The 17,752-nt window shown below is 38.5% G+C and overlaps 1 protein-coding gene across 4 annotated transcripts in view; it reads right to left on the reverse strand.

Annotated features, from left to right (window-relative positions):
- Positions 1-17,752, reverse strand: part of itsn1 (intersectin 1 (SH3 domain protein)) — a 233,172-nt gene that overhangs the window by 133,778 nt on the left and 81,642 nt on the right. For all 4 annotated transcript variants that reach the window (XM_073044892.1, XM_073044891.1, XM_073044890.1 and 1 more), the window contains exons 8-16: positions 17,413-17,522; positions 16,729-16,792; positions 16,171-16,308; positions 14,429-14,532; positions 8,591-8,853; positions 7,309-7,458; positions 7,089-7,229; positions 4,646-4,733; positions 3,202-3,341 (exon numbers count right to left, since the gene is read on the reverse strand). In XM_073044892.1, coding sequence (XP_072900993.1) covers positions 3,202-3,341; positions 4,646-4,733; positions 7,089-7,229; positions 7,309-7,458; positions 8,591-8,853; positions 14,429-14,532; positions 16,171-16,308; positions 16,729-16,792; positions 17,413-17,522 — 1,198 coding nt within the window. The remainder of the gene's footprint in view (positions 1-3,201; positions 3,342-4,645; positions 4,734-7,088; positions 7,230-7,308; positions 7,459-8,590; positions 8,854-14,428; positions 14,533-16,170; positions 16,309-16,728; positions 16,793-17,412; positions 17,523-17,752) is intronic.

The following is a 17,752-nucleotide window of genomic DNA, read 5'->3' on the forward strand; positions in this document are numbered from 1 at the left end:
ACATTCATATATTGTAATAAAATTGATCAAAATGTTATAGCATAACACATAAAGGTATACCACTCTGTAATCAAAAATTTAAAGATAAGTCATACATCATAAAATAAATTTTTTATATAAAAAAAGTCAACCCCCTACCAACTACCAAAGAAAAAAGCTGATGGATGATAATGGATAATTAGAAAAAAAACCATATTCGCTTAAGAAGAGAAAATAAAAACATACATAAAAGTCTGTGCACTGTTAAACTTTATAAATTGAAAAAGTAATTTAGGAAAGGTCCCCAGTTATCATAAAAAGATTGTTTCGAATTTAAGACTGAGCAGCGGATCTTTTCTAAATTTAAATAAGACATAATATCACGTAGCCATTGAAGATGTGTAGGACGGGTAGACTCCTTCCATTTAAGCAAGATTGCTCTTCTTGCTAAAAGAGAGGTAAAAACTAACACCTGTAGGTTAGGAGTATTTAAAGTTATATCTTCATTTGCAATAACACCGAACAAGGCAGTAAGGGGATTTGGGTCAAATTGGACCCTAAAAAGTTGTGAGAAGGTATGAAATACTTCCCACCAAAACTTTTCAATTTTAGGGCAAAACCAAAACATATGAATTAAAGAGGCATCACCAGAGTTGCATTTATTACAAAATGGAGAAACATTCGGGTAAAAACTGGACAGCTTCTGTTTAGAAATGTAAGCTCTATGAACCACTTTAAATTGTAGAAGAGAATGACGAGCACAGAAAGATGATTTATTAACCGTTTAAGAATTTTATTCCATCTATCATCAGAGATCTGACAATTTAGGTCATCCTCCCAAGCTTTTTTTATTTTATCTAAAAAGTCTTGTCTAGAATCAATCAACAAGTTATAGATACCAGTAATAGAACCATTAACAAAAGGTTTAAAATTTAAATTTAAAAATGAAGATTCTTCCTAAAATTTTATATCTTTTTCAAGCCTTACCTATTTTTATTCCTACGACCTACTTTGATTCTTTAGATTCAATTTTAACATCTTATATTTGGAATAATAAACAAGCTCGTTTAAGTAAAGTTTACCTACAAAGAAATAAAGAAATGGGTGGATTAGCCCTACCCAATTTTAGGTTTTACTATTGGGCTGCCAATATAAGGAATATTACTTTCTGGTCCTATTATATTTATCGTAAAGATTGCCCATCATGGGTCTCCTTAGAAGTTAATTCTGTAAAAAATTCCTCTATTGTCTCTCTTCTTGGATCATACTCTTCATTTTCAGCAAATAAAATAACAGATAACATAATTGTTAAGCAAACTTTAAGGATTTGGGCTCAATTTAGGAAATTTTTTGGTTTAGTGAATTTTTCATTATCATCTCCCATTCTTAATTATTTTTTTATCCCTTCCATGACTGACAACGTCTTTAAAGATTGGGATGAACTAGGTATTAAGTGTTTTTGGGACCTGTTTATCTCAGGATCTCTTGCTTTATTTGACCAATTGTCAAATAAATTTGCACTCCCAAAAACACATTTTTACAGATACCTTCAAATTAGAGATTTCCTACATTTCCAATTAACTACTTTTCCTATTGGTCCTGATAAAAATTTACCGGACGATCTTTTCTCCCTTTCCTAATTAAGCCCTTTGTCCTCCTCTGCTGGTCTCTGAATTTCTCCCAGTCCTCAGGTGTGCTGCTTTTTTTTGCTAATTTATATGTTTCTTCTTTGGACTTGATACTATCCCTAATTTCCCTTGTCAGCCACAGGTGCACTACCTTCCCTGGTTTATTCTTTTGCCAAACTGGGATGAACAATTGTTGTAGTTCATCCATGCCATCTTTAAATGCTTGCCATTGCATATCCACCATCAACCCTTTAAGTATCATTTGCCAGTCTATCTTAGCTAATTCACATACCTTCAAAGTTACCCTTCTTTAAGTTCAGATCCTTTGTTTCTGAATTAACTATGTCACTCTCCATCTTAATGAAGAATTCCACCATATTATGGTCACTCTTACCAAAGGGGCCTCGCACAACAAGATTGCTAACTAACCCTTCCTCATTGCTCAATACCCAATCTAGAATGGCCTGCTCTCTAGTTAGTTCCTCGACATGTTGGTTCGGAAAACCATCCCGCATACATTCCAAGAAATCCTCTTCCTCAGCACCCTTAACAATTTGGTTCACCCAATCTATATGTAGATTGAAGTCATCCATTATAACTACTGTTCCTTTATTGCACGCATTTCTAATTTCCTGTTTAATGCCATCTCCAACCTCACTACTACTGTTAGGTGGCCTGTACACAACTCCCACCAGCGTTTTCTGCCCCTTAGTGTTATGCAGCTCTACCCATATCGATTCCACATCCTCCAGGTTAATGTCCTTCCTTTCTACTGCGTTAATCTCCTCTCTAACCAGCAAGGCTACCCACCTCCTTTTCTTTCTTGTCTATCCCTCCTGAATATTGAATATCCCTGGATGTTGAGCTCCCATCCTTGGTCACCCTGGAGCCATGTCTCTGTGATCCCAACTATATCATATTCATTAATAACTATCTGCACATTCAATTCATCCACCTTGTTACGAATGCTCCTCACATTGACACACAAAGCCTTCAGGCTTGTTTTTACAATACTCTTAGACCTTATACAATTATGTTGAAAAGTGGCCCTTTTTGATTTTTGCCCTGGATTTGCCTGCCTGCCGCTTTCACTTTTCACCTTACTACTTTTTGCTTCTACCCTCATTTTACACCCCTCTGTCTCTCTGCACTTGCTCCCATCCCCCTGCCACATTAGTTTAAATCCTGAACAGCAGGACTTGCTTGACTTATTTCTATTTTCCTCTTCCTCGACCCTAACACCCTGGTTTCCTTCCCCTTGCCAACTCAGTTTAAACCCTCCCTAACAGCTATATTAAACAATCCCGCCAAGATTTTAGTACCCTTTGAGTTCAGGTGTAACCCATCGTTTCTGTATAAGTCATGCCTTCCCCAAAATAGATTCCAGTGATCTAAGAATTTGAAGCCCTGCCTAAAGACGTTACTCTTTCGGCATAATATAGATCATTCCAAAGCACAGATAAATTCTGATCAAGGAGTGTTATATTTAATTATGGAAGATGGAAATATTTGAACCATGCTGTTCTCATTTGAGTATTGTACAAGAAACAACTGCAAGGTACAGCATGCCAGGAAAAATAATCTTCAGTATTACCTTCAGCTGATTATTGAAGATATCTATCTCCTGAAGCTTTGCTCTGGTTTCTTTCTCAACTTCATCAAGTTGGTCACGAAGGCGTTGTCTCGTCAACTCTTTGCTTTCCAATGATTTTTTGACAGCAAGAATACTGTCTCCTAATAATTAAAATAAAATATGGCTCTGCAAGTGGATATTTGTAAAACAAATTCATCATTTGAAAAATAAGTATCAAGAAAGTGACTCCCCATTTTGAAAATTAAATTCTCTAACAGACGTAGGAATATTAAGACAAGCCTTGACAAATGCTAGGGAAAATAGCAAAAACTTTGATGAAAGTACCCGTAGTCAAAATATGTATGGCTTAGTCATGCTGATTTTAATGGCTACATCATTTTACATGCATGCAATGTACAATAGTGGGTCTTATGTCTCCCAATTCTCAGTACATCCTTCTCTCCACAATATCTTACTTACCAAATAATATTGAAAGGGAACTGCAGATTTCTACACTACAGAATGAAAAAATATTATGTACCTCAAGCACGTTTCACCATTTACTGAAATACTTTGAAATCTATTCCAATAAAATCAGTCTTGAACTTTGGAGCATGAAGGTCAATTCATAAAAGTAACACAAACAAAATGCTGCAGGAACTCAGCATTTCTGGAGGGGAATAAAGAGCCAACATTTTGGGCCCTGATGAAGAATTTCAGCCCAAAATGTCGCCTCAGGAGTATCGTTGCACTCAGATGTAGAAGGACCCTTCGTTGCGGTTTCTGTAACAGTTTTGTTTTACTAATCAGGGTGGTTAGCACTGAGCTGAACCTGGAGGACTGGTGGAACACTCTTAGTCTGTCCTCTACCCTTTGACCTGTTTGGCTTGGGTGGCCCGACCAAGAGTCAAAGCTCAAAGCCCTGACTCTAGCCAACATAGTTCTCTGGGTCATCGTGACATACAAGCCTCCAAACCCTACAAGGCTGTGGTCCTCTTAGAGGAAACTGCAGAACTAATAACTTCAAAGCCTGTGCTTTTATATAGACCCTGAAATTTCTTCTTAATCAGGCAGCACAAAAGTTCCATTGACCAAATTATTTTCACAGTGCACTCTTCATAAGTAACAGTACTAGTAGGTTAGGGTAAATGGGATTTATCAGGGGTTGCTTGGGTGGCCTTGCTCAAAGGGCTATTAGGGCCTATTCTGCATTGTATTGCTAAATAATAAATAAAATAAAAGCAGTGTAGAGATGGGGCAAAGGTGAGTGCAACCAGAATGTTTTCAGAAAGTCAGGGTCAAAAATTGCAGTTGCTCTACTTCAATAATAACCTGATTTCTGAGAAATGTTGCAATTGTAACATTCTTTTGGCAACTAAAATTTTATTCAAATTGAGTTGCTATCAATTACATGCAAATACATATTTTTAAGGTATAACACACACTAAATTAAAACAATCCTTACTATGTATGTTGTTCTGTTGGACCTGCTTCAATTTATCATTTAGAGCCTGTTTTTCCGGAATCAGTAGACTGAGCATCTGTTGAAACTCCTAAAAGATCATAAGAAAAGTTTTCTTAAGTACATTTTCCTTAAGGTATATGTTTTGTAACTAAGCTGAAAGATCCATACTTTTTGTATTCATGGAATTGAGGCATCACAGCCAAAGCCAACATTCTCTTGGTTTAACAATACTACTCTAACAGTACTGCAGAGAGGAATGCCCCAGGATTTGGACTTGACAACACCAAAAGAAAACTGTCATATATTCTTGGGGCAGTATTGCTTGTGACTTGAAGGGGTAATTACAAGTGATGGTATTCCAGTATGCTCCCATCGTTTTAAGTGGTAGGGATTATCGACTTTGGGTTCCCAGAGAAGCAGAGGATTCCTCCCCACACTGCAGTGAAATAATGACCAGATAATCTGCTTTAATAATGTTGATTAGAGTTAAAATTAAGCAAAAAATTCAAGGATAACCTCTGCTTTAAAATGATGCAAAGGGATCTTCAACTAAGACATCTGACTTAGCAAGACAATCATAATCATCGATCCATATAGAAAACTTTTATTATGGTAAGGGAGAATCAGGTTTAATATCCTGACTTGTATACCATGAAATTTGTTGTTTTGTAGCAGCAACAAAGACATAAAATTACTACAAATTAAAAGCAAATAATTTGTGCTAAAAGAAAAGGAACAACAAATTCCTTAATGTTTTAAGAAAAGAAAAAAAAAGTAGCACCTTGTCCCACACTTCAGGGCTTACCTCGGTTTCTCTGTACAGGTACTGGAATGGAACTTGAATACGGAACATTTAGACACAGGACCAAATGGTTCTGGGTCTAACAAGTAGGCTACAACCGAAAGACAGAAGCTAGAAATCTGAGGGGCAGCCTTTTCGACATTAGCTGCCAGAGGAAATAATAGGGGGTGGATACAACATTTTAAAGACATTGAAACAGATAACAGGAGTTAAAATTAAATAGGATATGGGCTTAATGCAGACAAACAGAACTAGCTCAGATAGGTGCTATGACTAGAATGAATGAGTTAGGCTAAAGGGCCTACTTCCACGCTGGACAACTCCATGAGAAATCAGCTAGCTGCAACGCATCTTATAGTGAATACTCAAGATAGCGTGGATATGCTCTTAAATGGCACTGAGGTCCATCCATGTGATTGGAGTACTCCATTGCAATTTCAACTTGCAATTTTTAAAATGGAGGAAACTGCCTGGGAAGCACAGAAATTCCAACCTCAAACCCATTCCTGCATTTGCATGGTGTCTATTAACTATGAAATCACTGGTAACTCTCAACAATTTGTTATTAAGGGATTCCAAGATCATAATTCCACTTAATGTCAAAATAGGTTCACATGTTCAAATACCAAAACTAAACAGCAGTGAACAATCCCATCATGCAGTCATAATATTAATCTCAAGAATACAGGCAATGACATCCATTGGCTGAGATGGCTCAATAAACAATCATAACTATTTTTTTACATGATCAGAAGATTCTAGTCAGCAAAGAGCTTTCCCTCTATTCCTATCAATTTAAGTAGGACTTACTGACACCATATCCAAGTCAAAGATTGCCTTAATACGTAGTTACACCCAGTTCCTCTAGATCCAAACAAGGGGAAATATAACCCAGAACTGAGGATTAGACTCAGGTGTGTCTAGTAAAAGATATAAGCAGTGAGCACATTATTAGCATGTTAAGTGCATTTTAATTGCACTATTAACCAAATATTTTGCTAATGATTGTGGCAGAAAGGGCAGCAATTGGCTAGATTACTGATCCAATTTTTTTATGGTAAGAAATGCCAGGAAATCTTTTGTTTTGTTCGGTGGATGCCAACATTGTAGCAGTGCTTGAACAGCTTAACTAGGAGAGAGGACACTTCCAGAGCACAAGTTTTCAAGCATTATTGCTGGTTGCTACTTCAGGGCAAGGCCTTTGCTGTTGCCATTATACTCCGCTTAAAACTAGACGGCACAGATGTAAGATGAGGGGAAAATATTTTAAGGAGCCGTGAGGAGCAACATTTTCTACGCAGAGGGTGAAAGTTACGTGGAATGAGCTAACAGAGAAAATGGCAGAGACAGGTACAATTATAATATTTTTAAAAAGATCTCCACAGCATGTGGGTACAAAAGATTTAGAGCAATATGGGTCAAAAACAAGCAAATGGGACTAGCTCAAACAGGCATAGATGAGTTGGATTGAAGGACTTGTATTTATCATGCACGTATAGTTTTGTGATCCTGAAAACTTAGAAAACTTAAGACTTAGGTTTTCAGCTGAGTAAATCTTTACAGTTTACCAAAAACCGTCAACGCTGAAGACCTTTATCCTGAAAACGATAACGACAACTCACATGTGAACTGAAAACTGACCTGTAATTGTTGCTGGAGATGTGTAATTTCTGAAATCCTCAATTCCCTTGTCTGATTTGTATGCTCAATTTCGTGTCTCTGAGTAGAAACACGAAACCGGATGTCTTGAAGCTTGCCTTCCAACTGATTCTTTTTATCATTCTGAAAAGATAAACTTGCGTCAATATGTCATTTTATCTATTTCAAAATAACTGAGAGCTTTGCTCACAAACAAACTCACAAGGGCTTCAAGTTCAAATTCTAAGGTCTTTTTCCTTGCTTTTAAAGCAACAATTTCTTCTTGTTCTTTGTTTCGTTGGTTCAAGAGTTCCTGTCGACGATTCCGCTCCCATTCTAGTTGGCGCTGCCTTTCTAGTTCACGTTTTGCTGCCTACAGGCAAAATAATATCGTGAAATGAAATGAACAAAATCACTGGAAAATGCTCAATGTCAGCATCATAACCATCAGTTGATATTGCAAAGCTGAAACAGTTTCATTGTACACCACCATGTTTTGGGAGGTACCAACTTACTGTAACACTGGAATGAATATCCTCTGAATTCATTTTACACACAAGTAGTCAAAAACAATCCGATTCTAAGTGTATGTGGAATGGGAAATGTCACTTATAAATCAATCCCAGACATATTCCCCCTTTAGACATGCCAGTGACAACCCATGCCATTATTAGCCTGCAGATGAAGTTTTCAAATCATATTTTATATTTATCTGCATTAAGAAGGAACCTCAGCATGAATTAAAACTGTAGGGGATTGTGCCTGGATACACATCATAGTATGCACTTTTAAAACTTATGACTATCGTCAGTGGTTGCATAACAAAGATTTGTGATATGTACCAGCCATTCATACGACCATCCACCACCTGCTCCCATGGCTACCCATGACCCTGATCAGGGAGCCAAAAAGGTACTACACCTTGCGTAAGGGTGACCTGTAGAACATCGGGGGGGGGAGGAGTACCTTACACTTCCTTCGGCAGAAATGTATCCCTACCCCACCACACTATCCCACCTAATTAGGACAGGACAGAAGACTACTGCTGACCAGTTTTTAACTAGTGCAAGTCATAGGCACTTGTGTGACCATTAGCAAACAGTTTTTAAACTCTATTCCATTTTGCTCCAATAATCTGCTTCAACAACATGAACAATACAAAATAACAAAAGTGTAAATTTTGAAACAAAGTAGTAGGACAACAGTAAACTTAAATTTTACACAATTTCTTTCAATATACAAAATATTTCTTTTCAAAAGCATTTTTGGTGAATGATATTTTCAAACTCAGCAAACAATTGCAAAGCATAAGACAATGCACCAGGATTAATATTTAGACACAGCAGCAATAGATAGGTGAACAAGATAATAATTGTCTTACGAGAACAGGCTATAATTATAGATTTCAAAGTGAAACTGCAATATTTCTAGTGCTACAGTTATATCTTCAAAATATGCAATTTATAAATTAAATTTGATTAACAAATGTCACTACTCAAGTATACCTCACGTCTTTCTATTTCTTTTCTTCTCTCTTCTTCCCTCTGCCGTTCGAACTCCCTTTGTTTTTCCAGCTGTTTTTCTAACTCCATCTGTCTTTTCCTCTCTTGCTCTTGACGCTCTCGCTCTTTACGTTCTTGCTCTGCTCGCTCCAACTGGGCAAATCGCTCTTGTTCTTTTCGCTGCTGCTCCAGAAGAATTTGACGTCGTTTTTCAAGTTCAAGGTTCCCTCGCTCAAAATTCTCACGTTTCTTGTCCTCAAATGTCACTGCAAGGCAGATCAGGTTAAGGGACAGTTTAATAGACAAGGGAAACAAGTGACTACATGCAATATTGAAATTGTTTTGATAATTGTTGTTACAACCTGAATCATCCATCATCAGCAAGCCAGTGATTAAGAAACAACTTCTTTCCCTCCATCAGATTTCTGAATGGTCCATGAATACATGTAGTGGATACGACCCAGTCCATCACTAGTAAAGCCCTCCCCACCGATGAGCACATCTATATGGAGTGCTGTCGCAGGAAAGCAGCATCTAACATCAAGGACCCCCACCATTCAAGCCATATTCTCATCAGGACGATGGTACAGGAGCCTCGGGAACCATAACAACAGGTTCAGGAACAGTTATTACCCCTCAATCACCAGGCTCTGGAACCACGTGGGATAACTTAACTCACCCAATCACGGAAATGTTCCCATAACCTATGGACTCACATTCAAGGACTCTTCATCTTGATACTTATTGCTTTTTTCCCTTTTACTATTTTCACCATTTGAAGTCCTTTGTTTGTCCTGTTAGGGGCAGCCTTTCATTGATTCTATTGTGTTTCTTGTGTTACGTACTCGTGACGTGACAGTGGTACCCTTGTCACGTGACTGGGATTGAAGCTATACTGGACTTGAGGTAATGGTCTTGTGATGGTGGAGTGACGTCATTTTCCCGCCAGTAGAGGTCATGTGACAGTTTTGTGTGTTTTTTTTACACACAGGGTAAAAAGGAGGACCCCTCCCTGTGAGAGGGGCAGTTCGTGGCAGGATTTGCCATGTTGACTTCATGCCACTGCGTGATTTAATGTTATGACGCAGTTTAGTTGAAAGATGAAGTTTTATCTAATGCCTAAAGTTTAAAAGGCCATTGCCAGCAGTTTCTCTATAATACTGCTAGTTAAGAATCAGTGGAGAGTGAAGATCGGAGTTCGGGAGTTAAAGATCGACGAGAATCGATTTCGACGGTGAAACAGGTTTGACCTTGTTTGATCTTTATTCGGAAGGAATTCGTTGACTGTTCTCGTGTTAATCCCTGCGAAATAGCAGAAAGGATTGGGAATAGTTCTGTAAAGGAAAGGTCAGTGCCTTTAAGGCGTTTCGTTTCGTAAATTCTTCGTGGGAAAAGTTCGATTTGGGAACCGAAACAACACGACCTGAAAGAGAATTTAAATCGTCATAAAAAGTCTCTCCCTTAAATGGACTGTGAGCATTTTGAACTTTTGGCAATAATACTTTGAAGAACTGTTTTTGCAACATCGCTTTAAGAACTGTTCAAGCTGCCACACTGCAGCTGACTCCCGGTTACGTTAGTGATTTGTTTACTTTTGGGGGATTTGTTTTCAGTGTTTAATAAACATGTTATTTGTTATAAAAACCCCTGCCTAACTCATATATTTACTGTTGCCTGAATCCGTAACACTTGTAATTACTGTGAATGCCCACAAGAAAATGAATCTCCGGGTTGGATATGGTGACATACATGTACTTCGATAATAAGTCTACTTTAAACTTTGACTGACTATTATGCTCTTTTTGTACTATTTTCTTTATGTAATTTATAGTAATCTTATGTACAGTTTTGCATTGTACCACTGCAAAACAAGAAATTTCAAGACATACATCGGTGCTAATAAACCTGATTTTGAAGACATTTTATTTGATACACAAATTATCTATGTTACTTTAATGCCTTAATTGAAACTCATTACAAACCCTTCTATTAATTATCATAGCTGTAAACGTCCTGGAAATATTTTGAGATGTCAGTTATTTAGTAATCACTTGCTATGGGCTTGAGAAAGAATTTCAAAGTGTGTAACCATTTTGGATTGGATGGAGGTGAAAGTTTTACTACGAACTCACAAAACTGCTTCCTTTGCAATTGTGACATACCAAGCAAGCTGAGGCAGTGTCTTACAAGCAACAAGAGGAACAGAATCATTTTTCAGCCAATAACATCGAACCTTTTCCAGTCAGTATATAGAGTTGTTTCAAAATTAAAACATGCCAAATCTAATAAACAGATTCACTTGGAGTTCCTTTTAATGCTTTTATGATCCAAGTTTGTCCTGCAAAGGTCACAAATCACTGAGGAAACCAAATTTCCAATCTAACAGTTTATTTAGCAGACTTAACGCATTATCCAGTTAGATTGAAAAGAGAAGAGATCATGGAAAGTGCAATTTAAATGATAATGGGGAACAAAAATAAACCTTCTGGACAGGAAACACATTCCTTTGTGTTTTAAGCAATTTTACCACAGACACCAGCGCAAGTACAGACTACAGTCACTGGTGCATCATGCCAAGTCTTTAAACAAGTTATTCTGTTCAGCCTGCTCCCTTGTCTTTTCTCCTTCATATTTCACATTTTCCCCTTTAGCTATCTGAATAGTTTGTCAACATCCACCGACCTTTAAGTCATATAACACTACAGGACAGAAATAGTCTAGTCTGTACCGAACTATCATTCTGCCGAGCCCCATTGACTTGCACTGGATCAGAGCCCTACAGACCCCTCTCAACGTGCAACTATCCAAATTTATTTTAAATGTTGAATTTGAACCCACATCCACTGGCAGTTCCTTTCACACCATCATCCCCCTCATGTTCCCCTGAAAAATTCATCTTTCACTCTTAACCCATGACCTCTAGTTCTTTTCTGCTTAGTGGAAAAAGTCTGCTTACATTAACCCTTCATAATTTTGTACAACTCAATCAAATCTTCTCTCATTCTCCTATGCTCTAGGAAATATAAAGTCCTCAAGTCCCAGCATTATATACACTAGATTATTAAAATCCAACATGTACAAAAAGGGTTCAGCTCATTTCCCTGGTTTTCTTGCTAATTACCCTGAATCAGATCTTTCTGTTAACACAAAGTACACTGTAGATGCTGTGGTCAAATCAACATGCACAAACAAGCCGGATTAACTCAGGTCGGGCAGCATCCGTTGAAATGAGCAGTCAACGTTTCGGGCTGAGACCCTTCATCAGGACTGAAGGAGAGGGCGGGGCCCTATAAAGAAGGTGGGGGGAGGGTGGGAAGGAGAAGGCTGGGGGGGGTGCCAGGTGAAAAACCAATCAGAGGAAAGATCAAGGGGTGGGGAAGGGGAAGCAGGGAGGGGATAGGCAGGAGAGGTGAAGGAGGAATGTAAGGGGAAAGCACTATGGGTAGTAGAAGAAGGCAAAATCATGAGAGAGGTGATAGGCAGCTGGAAGAGGAGACAGAGTGAAAGTGAGATGGGGGAAGGGAGAGGGAGGGAATTACCGGAAGTTGGAGAATTCGATGTTCATACCAAGGGGCTGGAGACTACCCAGACAGTATATGAGGAGTTGTTCCTCCAACCTGAGTTTGGCCTCATCACGGCAGTAGAGGAAGCCATGTATGGACATATCCGAATGGGAATGTGAAGCAGAGTTGAAGTGGGTGGCAACCGGGAGATCCTGTCTGTTGTGGTGGATGGAGCGGAGGTGCTCGACGAAGCTGTCCCCCAATCTGCATCGGTTCTCGCCAATGTAGAGGAGGCCGCACCAGGAGCACCGGACGCAATAGATGACCCCAACAGACTCACAGGTGAAGTGTTGCCTCACCTGGAAGGACTGTTTGGGGCCCTGAATGGTGGTAAGAGAGGTGGTGTAGGGACAAGTGTAGCACTTACTGTTAGAACTTTCTGTTGTCGGAAACTAATTTCTTATTTACTCCTAAACCATCCTTTATCATTTCTCCAAACAATCTTCCCCAACATTCTCCACACTGATGATCTCACCTATTAATAATAAATTATTTGCACAGCTTTATAACACTAAGTTGCATCGCTTGCTTTGTTCAATATTTCAATTATTTCCTAATGTAACATGCTGTAAGGTTTCACTGCTAATGTAATGGCTTCTCTACAATGTTCCACTGCTGAGGTAAAGGTTTCTCTGTAGCAGCAATGTTTGGGTTACATCTAGAGATAACGGGGCAAGCTAGCCAATCAGCGGGATGTTGTTCTTTCTTGCGTGTCTGGGAATCCGGAATTTGTGGTCTTTTACCGGGGAGAGATGAGGAGAGAAGACATAAATGGAGAGAATTGGTAAACCTCAGACGGAGTGGACGGAGCGAGGGTCCGAAGGTCAACGACAATAGGAGGAGGTCAATGGTGGACGAACAGCCTTATCAGTGAGCTCCAACGTTGTACACGAGATTGTTTCATGAGAATGGGCCTTTATTTTTGTTTTCTTTACTAACCATATAGTCAAATTAAGAATTATACAGCTCCATCGTTTAATCATATATTGTGTACTGTTTGTTATTTCATGGTACTGATTTGTAACAGGGGACACATCGCTCAGCATCCACCCAGACGAGATTTTTTAAGTTTGGCTGGGCCAGGGGTGTGGGGCTATCATCCCCTAGCCGAACTGAGAGTTACACTTATGATTGCTGGCCCTTCAACTGGATGCCTCAATTCATAACCTACACTGTTCAAACAAAGACCTGATTTCCCTGACCTTCCCCCCCCCCCCCCCCACTTCTTCATTTATTTTTATTTCCTTACAATAGAAGGCATCCCAATGAATCTTCATTCCAGGCAACCATGATCCTTTGATGCCTTTCTGACTGAGGAGAGTTCAACATTACTCTGAAATCTAGTTACTGTAGGTCAACATAGACATCTTCTATAACTAACAACCAAACATTTATTTTTAAATAAAGATGACTCTGGTGTTTTCATGTTTATACTCTGAAGCCACGCCAGAGCATTCCAGGCAAATGTTAAATCTTTCGCGTTAATAAAATTCATCACCACATAGGGTGAATGCTACAAAGTTTCATCAAAACTCCTGCTTTGTTCTTTGCTAAATAAAATGCCTCATTTCACCATCAAATATTTCAACTACTACTAGTCCAATAGGCAGAATCAAATTTTCAATTAATCAAGGTCCATCAGAACAGCACCATGAAAATGACTGCTAAGTGAATACACCACTAGGGAGTGTGATGGAAGCAGCGTCATTGTCAGCATTTAATAAGTGTCTAGACAAGCACTTGAACTGCTTTGGTGTAGGATATGAGACAAGTGTGGAAGACCTGAATTAATATCGACTTGTTGGTATAGGATGGTGGGCTGAATAGCTCATATGAATACAAGGCCATTAGAACCAAGGTCAGACTTAGGCCACACACACAAAATGCTGGTAGAACGCAGCAGGCCAGGCAGCATCTATAGGGAGAAGTACAGTCAACGTTTTGGGCTGAGACCCTTTGTTAGGCTTAGGCCATTTGGCTCCCTGAGTCCACTTCATCATTCCATCATGGCTTTCCACCTTTCCAAGGTGCTAAACAATGGCTCCTTTGCTTGCATCTTAGGAAACAGCTCTATTTCTTGATTAGTCAGGGTGTCAAAGGCTACGGGGAGAAGGCAGAGGAATGGGGTTGAGAAGGATATTAAATCAGCCGTGATGGAATGGCAGAGCAGACTCGATGGGCCAAATGGCCTAATTCAACCCCCAATGTCATATAGTCTTACAGTAGTGTAGTGAACTTGTATCTCTTTTTATTTTTCAGCCTAATTAAATGTACTTACCAGGCAACTTCTTTTCAGATTCCTCCTCTTGTGGTTCTTCAGGTACCCTTTGATCAATCGACAAGGAGCCTCCCAGAGATTTTCCACTACCCGACCTGCCTCTTCTGCAATATTCAAACAGAACTGATGGACTGTAACATCCCAGTGATCTCAAAGTATTAAATTAAGTTAAATTTATTTCATGCAATTGGCAAAAGGTAAATACATTCACACATATTTGGGCAAAACAAAATTCACAGTTCTTTAATACAGAATAAGTAGTTTAGATATAGCCTTGGGGAATTGACTGGATGGTTAAATGGAGTATACTAAATCAGAGTTCAAGGATACACTTGTAATTCTTTTGGCATGGTATGGGGATGAAGAAACTGAAGGTCAGGCATATCCCAACACATTTACCACCATTATGCAGTGCCACCTTTTGCATGACATTGCATAATTGCAGTAACTACCCTGTTTGCTATTGAATTAGTTGAGGTTATGAAGACCTTCACTGTACTTTATCTATTCGCTGCACTTGATGTGCAGAGCCTTCATTTCAGATTCCAACAAAAAGTACTCAAAAAAATAAAATAGGCTACAGATTTTCATTCATTTTTTGTTCTGAGTGATTGCCTGGAAAAAATGAACAGTTGCCTCCATGAATCACTACGTTACTCTGTCATAAAGAAGTAATAATGGTCCAAGAGTGGCTTGCTTCGTTCCCACCAGAGTCATCATTAGCACACATTCAAAGCTTATTATAAGACCATAAGGTATAGGAGCAGAATTAGGCCATTTAGATATTGAGTCTGCTCTGGTATTTCAACATGGCTGATCCATTTTTCCTCTCAGCCCCAATCTCCTGCCTTCTCCCCACATTCCTTCATGCCCTGACTTATGCCATGTCCATCCTCTGTCTTCAATATACGTAAAGACTTGGCCTCTACAGCCACCTGTGGCAACAAATTACACAGATTTCTGGCTAAAAAAATTCCTCCTCACCACCGTTCTAAAAGGACACCCCTCTATTCTGAGGCTTTGTCTTCTGGTCCTAGACTCTCCCACCTTTGGAAACGTCTTTTCATACATTAGCTCCTCCAAGGTCTTTCAACATTTGATAGATTTCAGTTAGGTCAGCCCTTATTCTTCTGAGTTGTAGTGAATACAGGCCCAGAGCCAAGCGTTCTTCATATTTCAATCCTGGAATCATTTTTGTGAACCTCCTTTGTACCCTCTCCAGTGTCAGCACATCTTTTCTAAGATAAGGGGCACAAACTCCTCACAATGCTCCAAGTGAGATCCCACCAATGCTTTTTATAAAGTCTCAACATTACATCCTTGCTTTTGTATTCTAGTCCTCTTAAACTGAATACTAACATTGCCTTTGCCTTCCTCACCAAAGACCCAAAATGCAATTAACCTTTAAGGGATCCTGCACGAGGACCCCAAGTCCTTTTGCGCTCCTTTTTAAAAAAAATTTCTCTCCATTAAGAAAATAGTCTACCTTTTTGCTTCTCCTACCAAAGTGCATGACCTTATACTTCCCACCATTGTAGTCTACCTGGCATCTTCCATTATGTTTTCTTTGTTTGTTAATTTTGCATCACAAAAAAATCACACATGAATTCATTTACAAAATGAATCACGTGAATTGGTTTTCTCAACTTAGTCACTTTTAATATTCTAAATGAAATCCACCGATTGTATTGAGTAACTGTGACTAGAAGTTGTCTTAGCTTAGCAATTCATAGGCAACTCACCTGAATGTAGGTGGGATCAATTCTCGAGTCAGGACAGGAGGCAATGGTTGCCCAGACATGGCCATATCAATTAAGTGCATTGCAAGAATGAATTCTTCTGCTGTAAGTTTTCCATCTTGATCTATATCAGAAAGATTCCTACAGTAGGAGAATTTTTGGAGGGAAAAAAATGCTACTATAATAAAAGCTCAAAAACACCTTAACCATGATTTTGCTGATAATATGAATTTGTTGACTAATAAGTGTTTTTATTCACTCAAACACTTGTGCAACAAGATTTTTAACAGTTCTAGGTTCAGAATATTGATAAAACCAGCACAGAAAAACTCTCTCATATTTATCTTTACCTTCTTACCAAAGTAATGCTAAAAATGGAAGCTCAATGCTCAAAGCACCAGAAGGTCACGGTTCTGTATTCTGCCATTCTGAACTACCGTGCATTCAGCCGAACAGTCTTTAATACAAAATAACTAAATTACTCCAATTACGAAGAGGTAAACAGCATTGACTAAACCCAGGCTTTTACAGAAATTATTTGTGAAAAATAACAATACTAACCAGATAGATGCTAATTGAGCCTGTGGTAAACTGGATTGCATTAAAATCGTTCTTGCTTGTGGACCTGCAAAATGAATAAAAACAAACCAATTGTCGTTTACCTCTGTTCCCATCGTAGCCATCTTTTCTGTTTAGTCCTATGTCTTTAAATCCTGAATGGCCCAAGACACGAGCAGGTTTAGAATGCCCAATCCCATGAGAGGAAATAGTGTTGCAGTTGCTATTATTAACCATGATCTAAAAGTAAATTAATAATAAAAGGGAAGATAAAGCAGAAAGAGAAAGAACTGCAAAACAAAGTTTAAAGATAAAATAGAAAATTGAACAAAAATGAATATAAATAAATTTCCAAAATAATTTGAAAAACAGAAACTCAAGTCGGCAGAATCAGAATTTTTGGAACAAATTTACTTCTAAATTATGAAGCTTAGTATAATATATTTCAAGTCAAATGAAACGGAATTTAAGCTCACACAAAGCTGAAGGTGTGAAAAGGAGCTGGAATAAGATAAAAAAAGTCATGATAAATTTGGTTGCGACTTTTCCCTTGCAGTAAAAAATAACTTGTTAAGTGTAAATATAGTATACAAAAGAAATTAATTTTTAACAATTCTGTGCAAAATGCAATCAAATCCATGTGCAAGCTAATGAACAAACCAAAAAGAATGAGTTACCAATACTTACCTGTTAAATGTCCACTCATTGTCTTATCATGACTGTTGAAGAGCTGTCTGTATTTCAATCTGGATGATTGAGGAACAGCCCATTCTACAGTAGCAGGAGTGGGTGGCACACTGGAATAGACCAAATGAAGAAAATAATTTTATATGTAACACTTACCCAACAGGCTGGTATATGTCTAGGGGAAAAAGAGATCCAGCCACACACCAACCCACCTCCCGTACACGCAGGTGCTGTGAGAATCGCGTTTATGCCTCGCGCCCCGCCGGTAGTATCAAACTCACAACAAATACCGGTATGACATACACTTTAAAGAGTTTACTAAAATTAAAAGAGTATTAGG

This window comes from Hemitrygon akajei, chromosome 5, assembly GCF_048418815.1.
Source record: "Hemitrygon akajei chromosome 5, sHemAka1.3, whole genome shotgun sequence".
Classification (NCBI taxonomy): Eukaryota; Metazoa; Chordata; class Chondrichthyes; order Myliobatiformes; family Dasyatidae; genus Hemitrygon; species Hemitrygon akajei.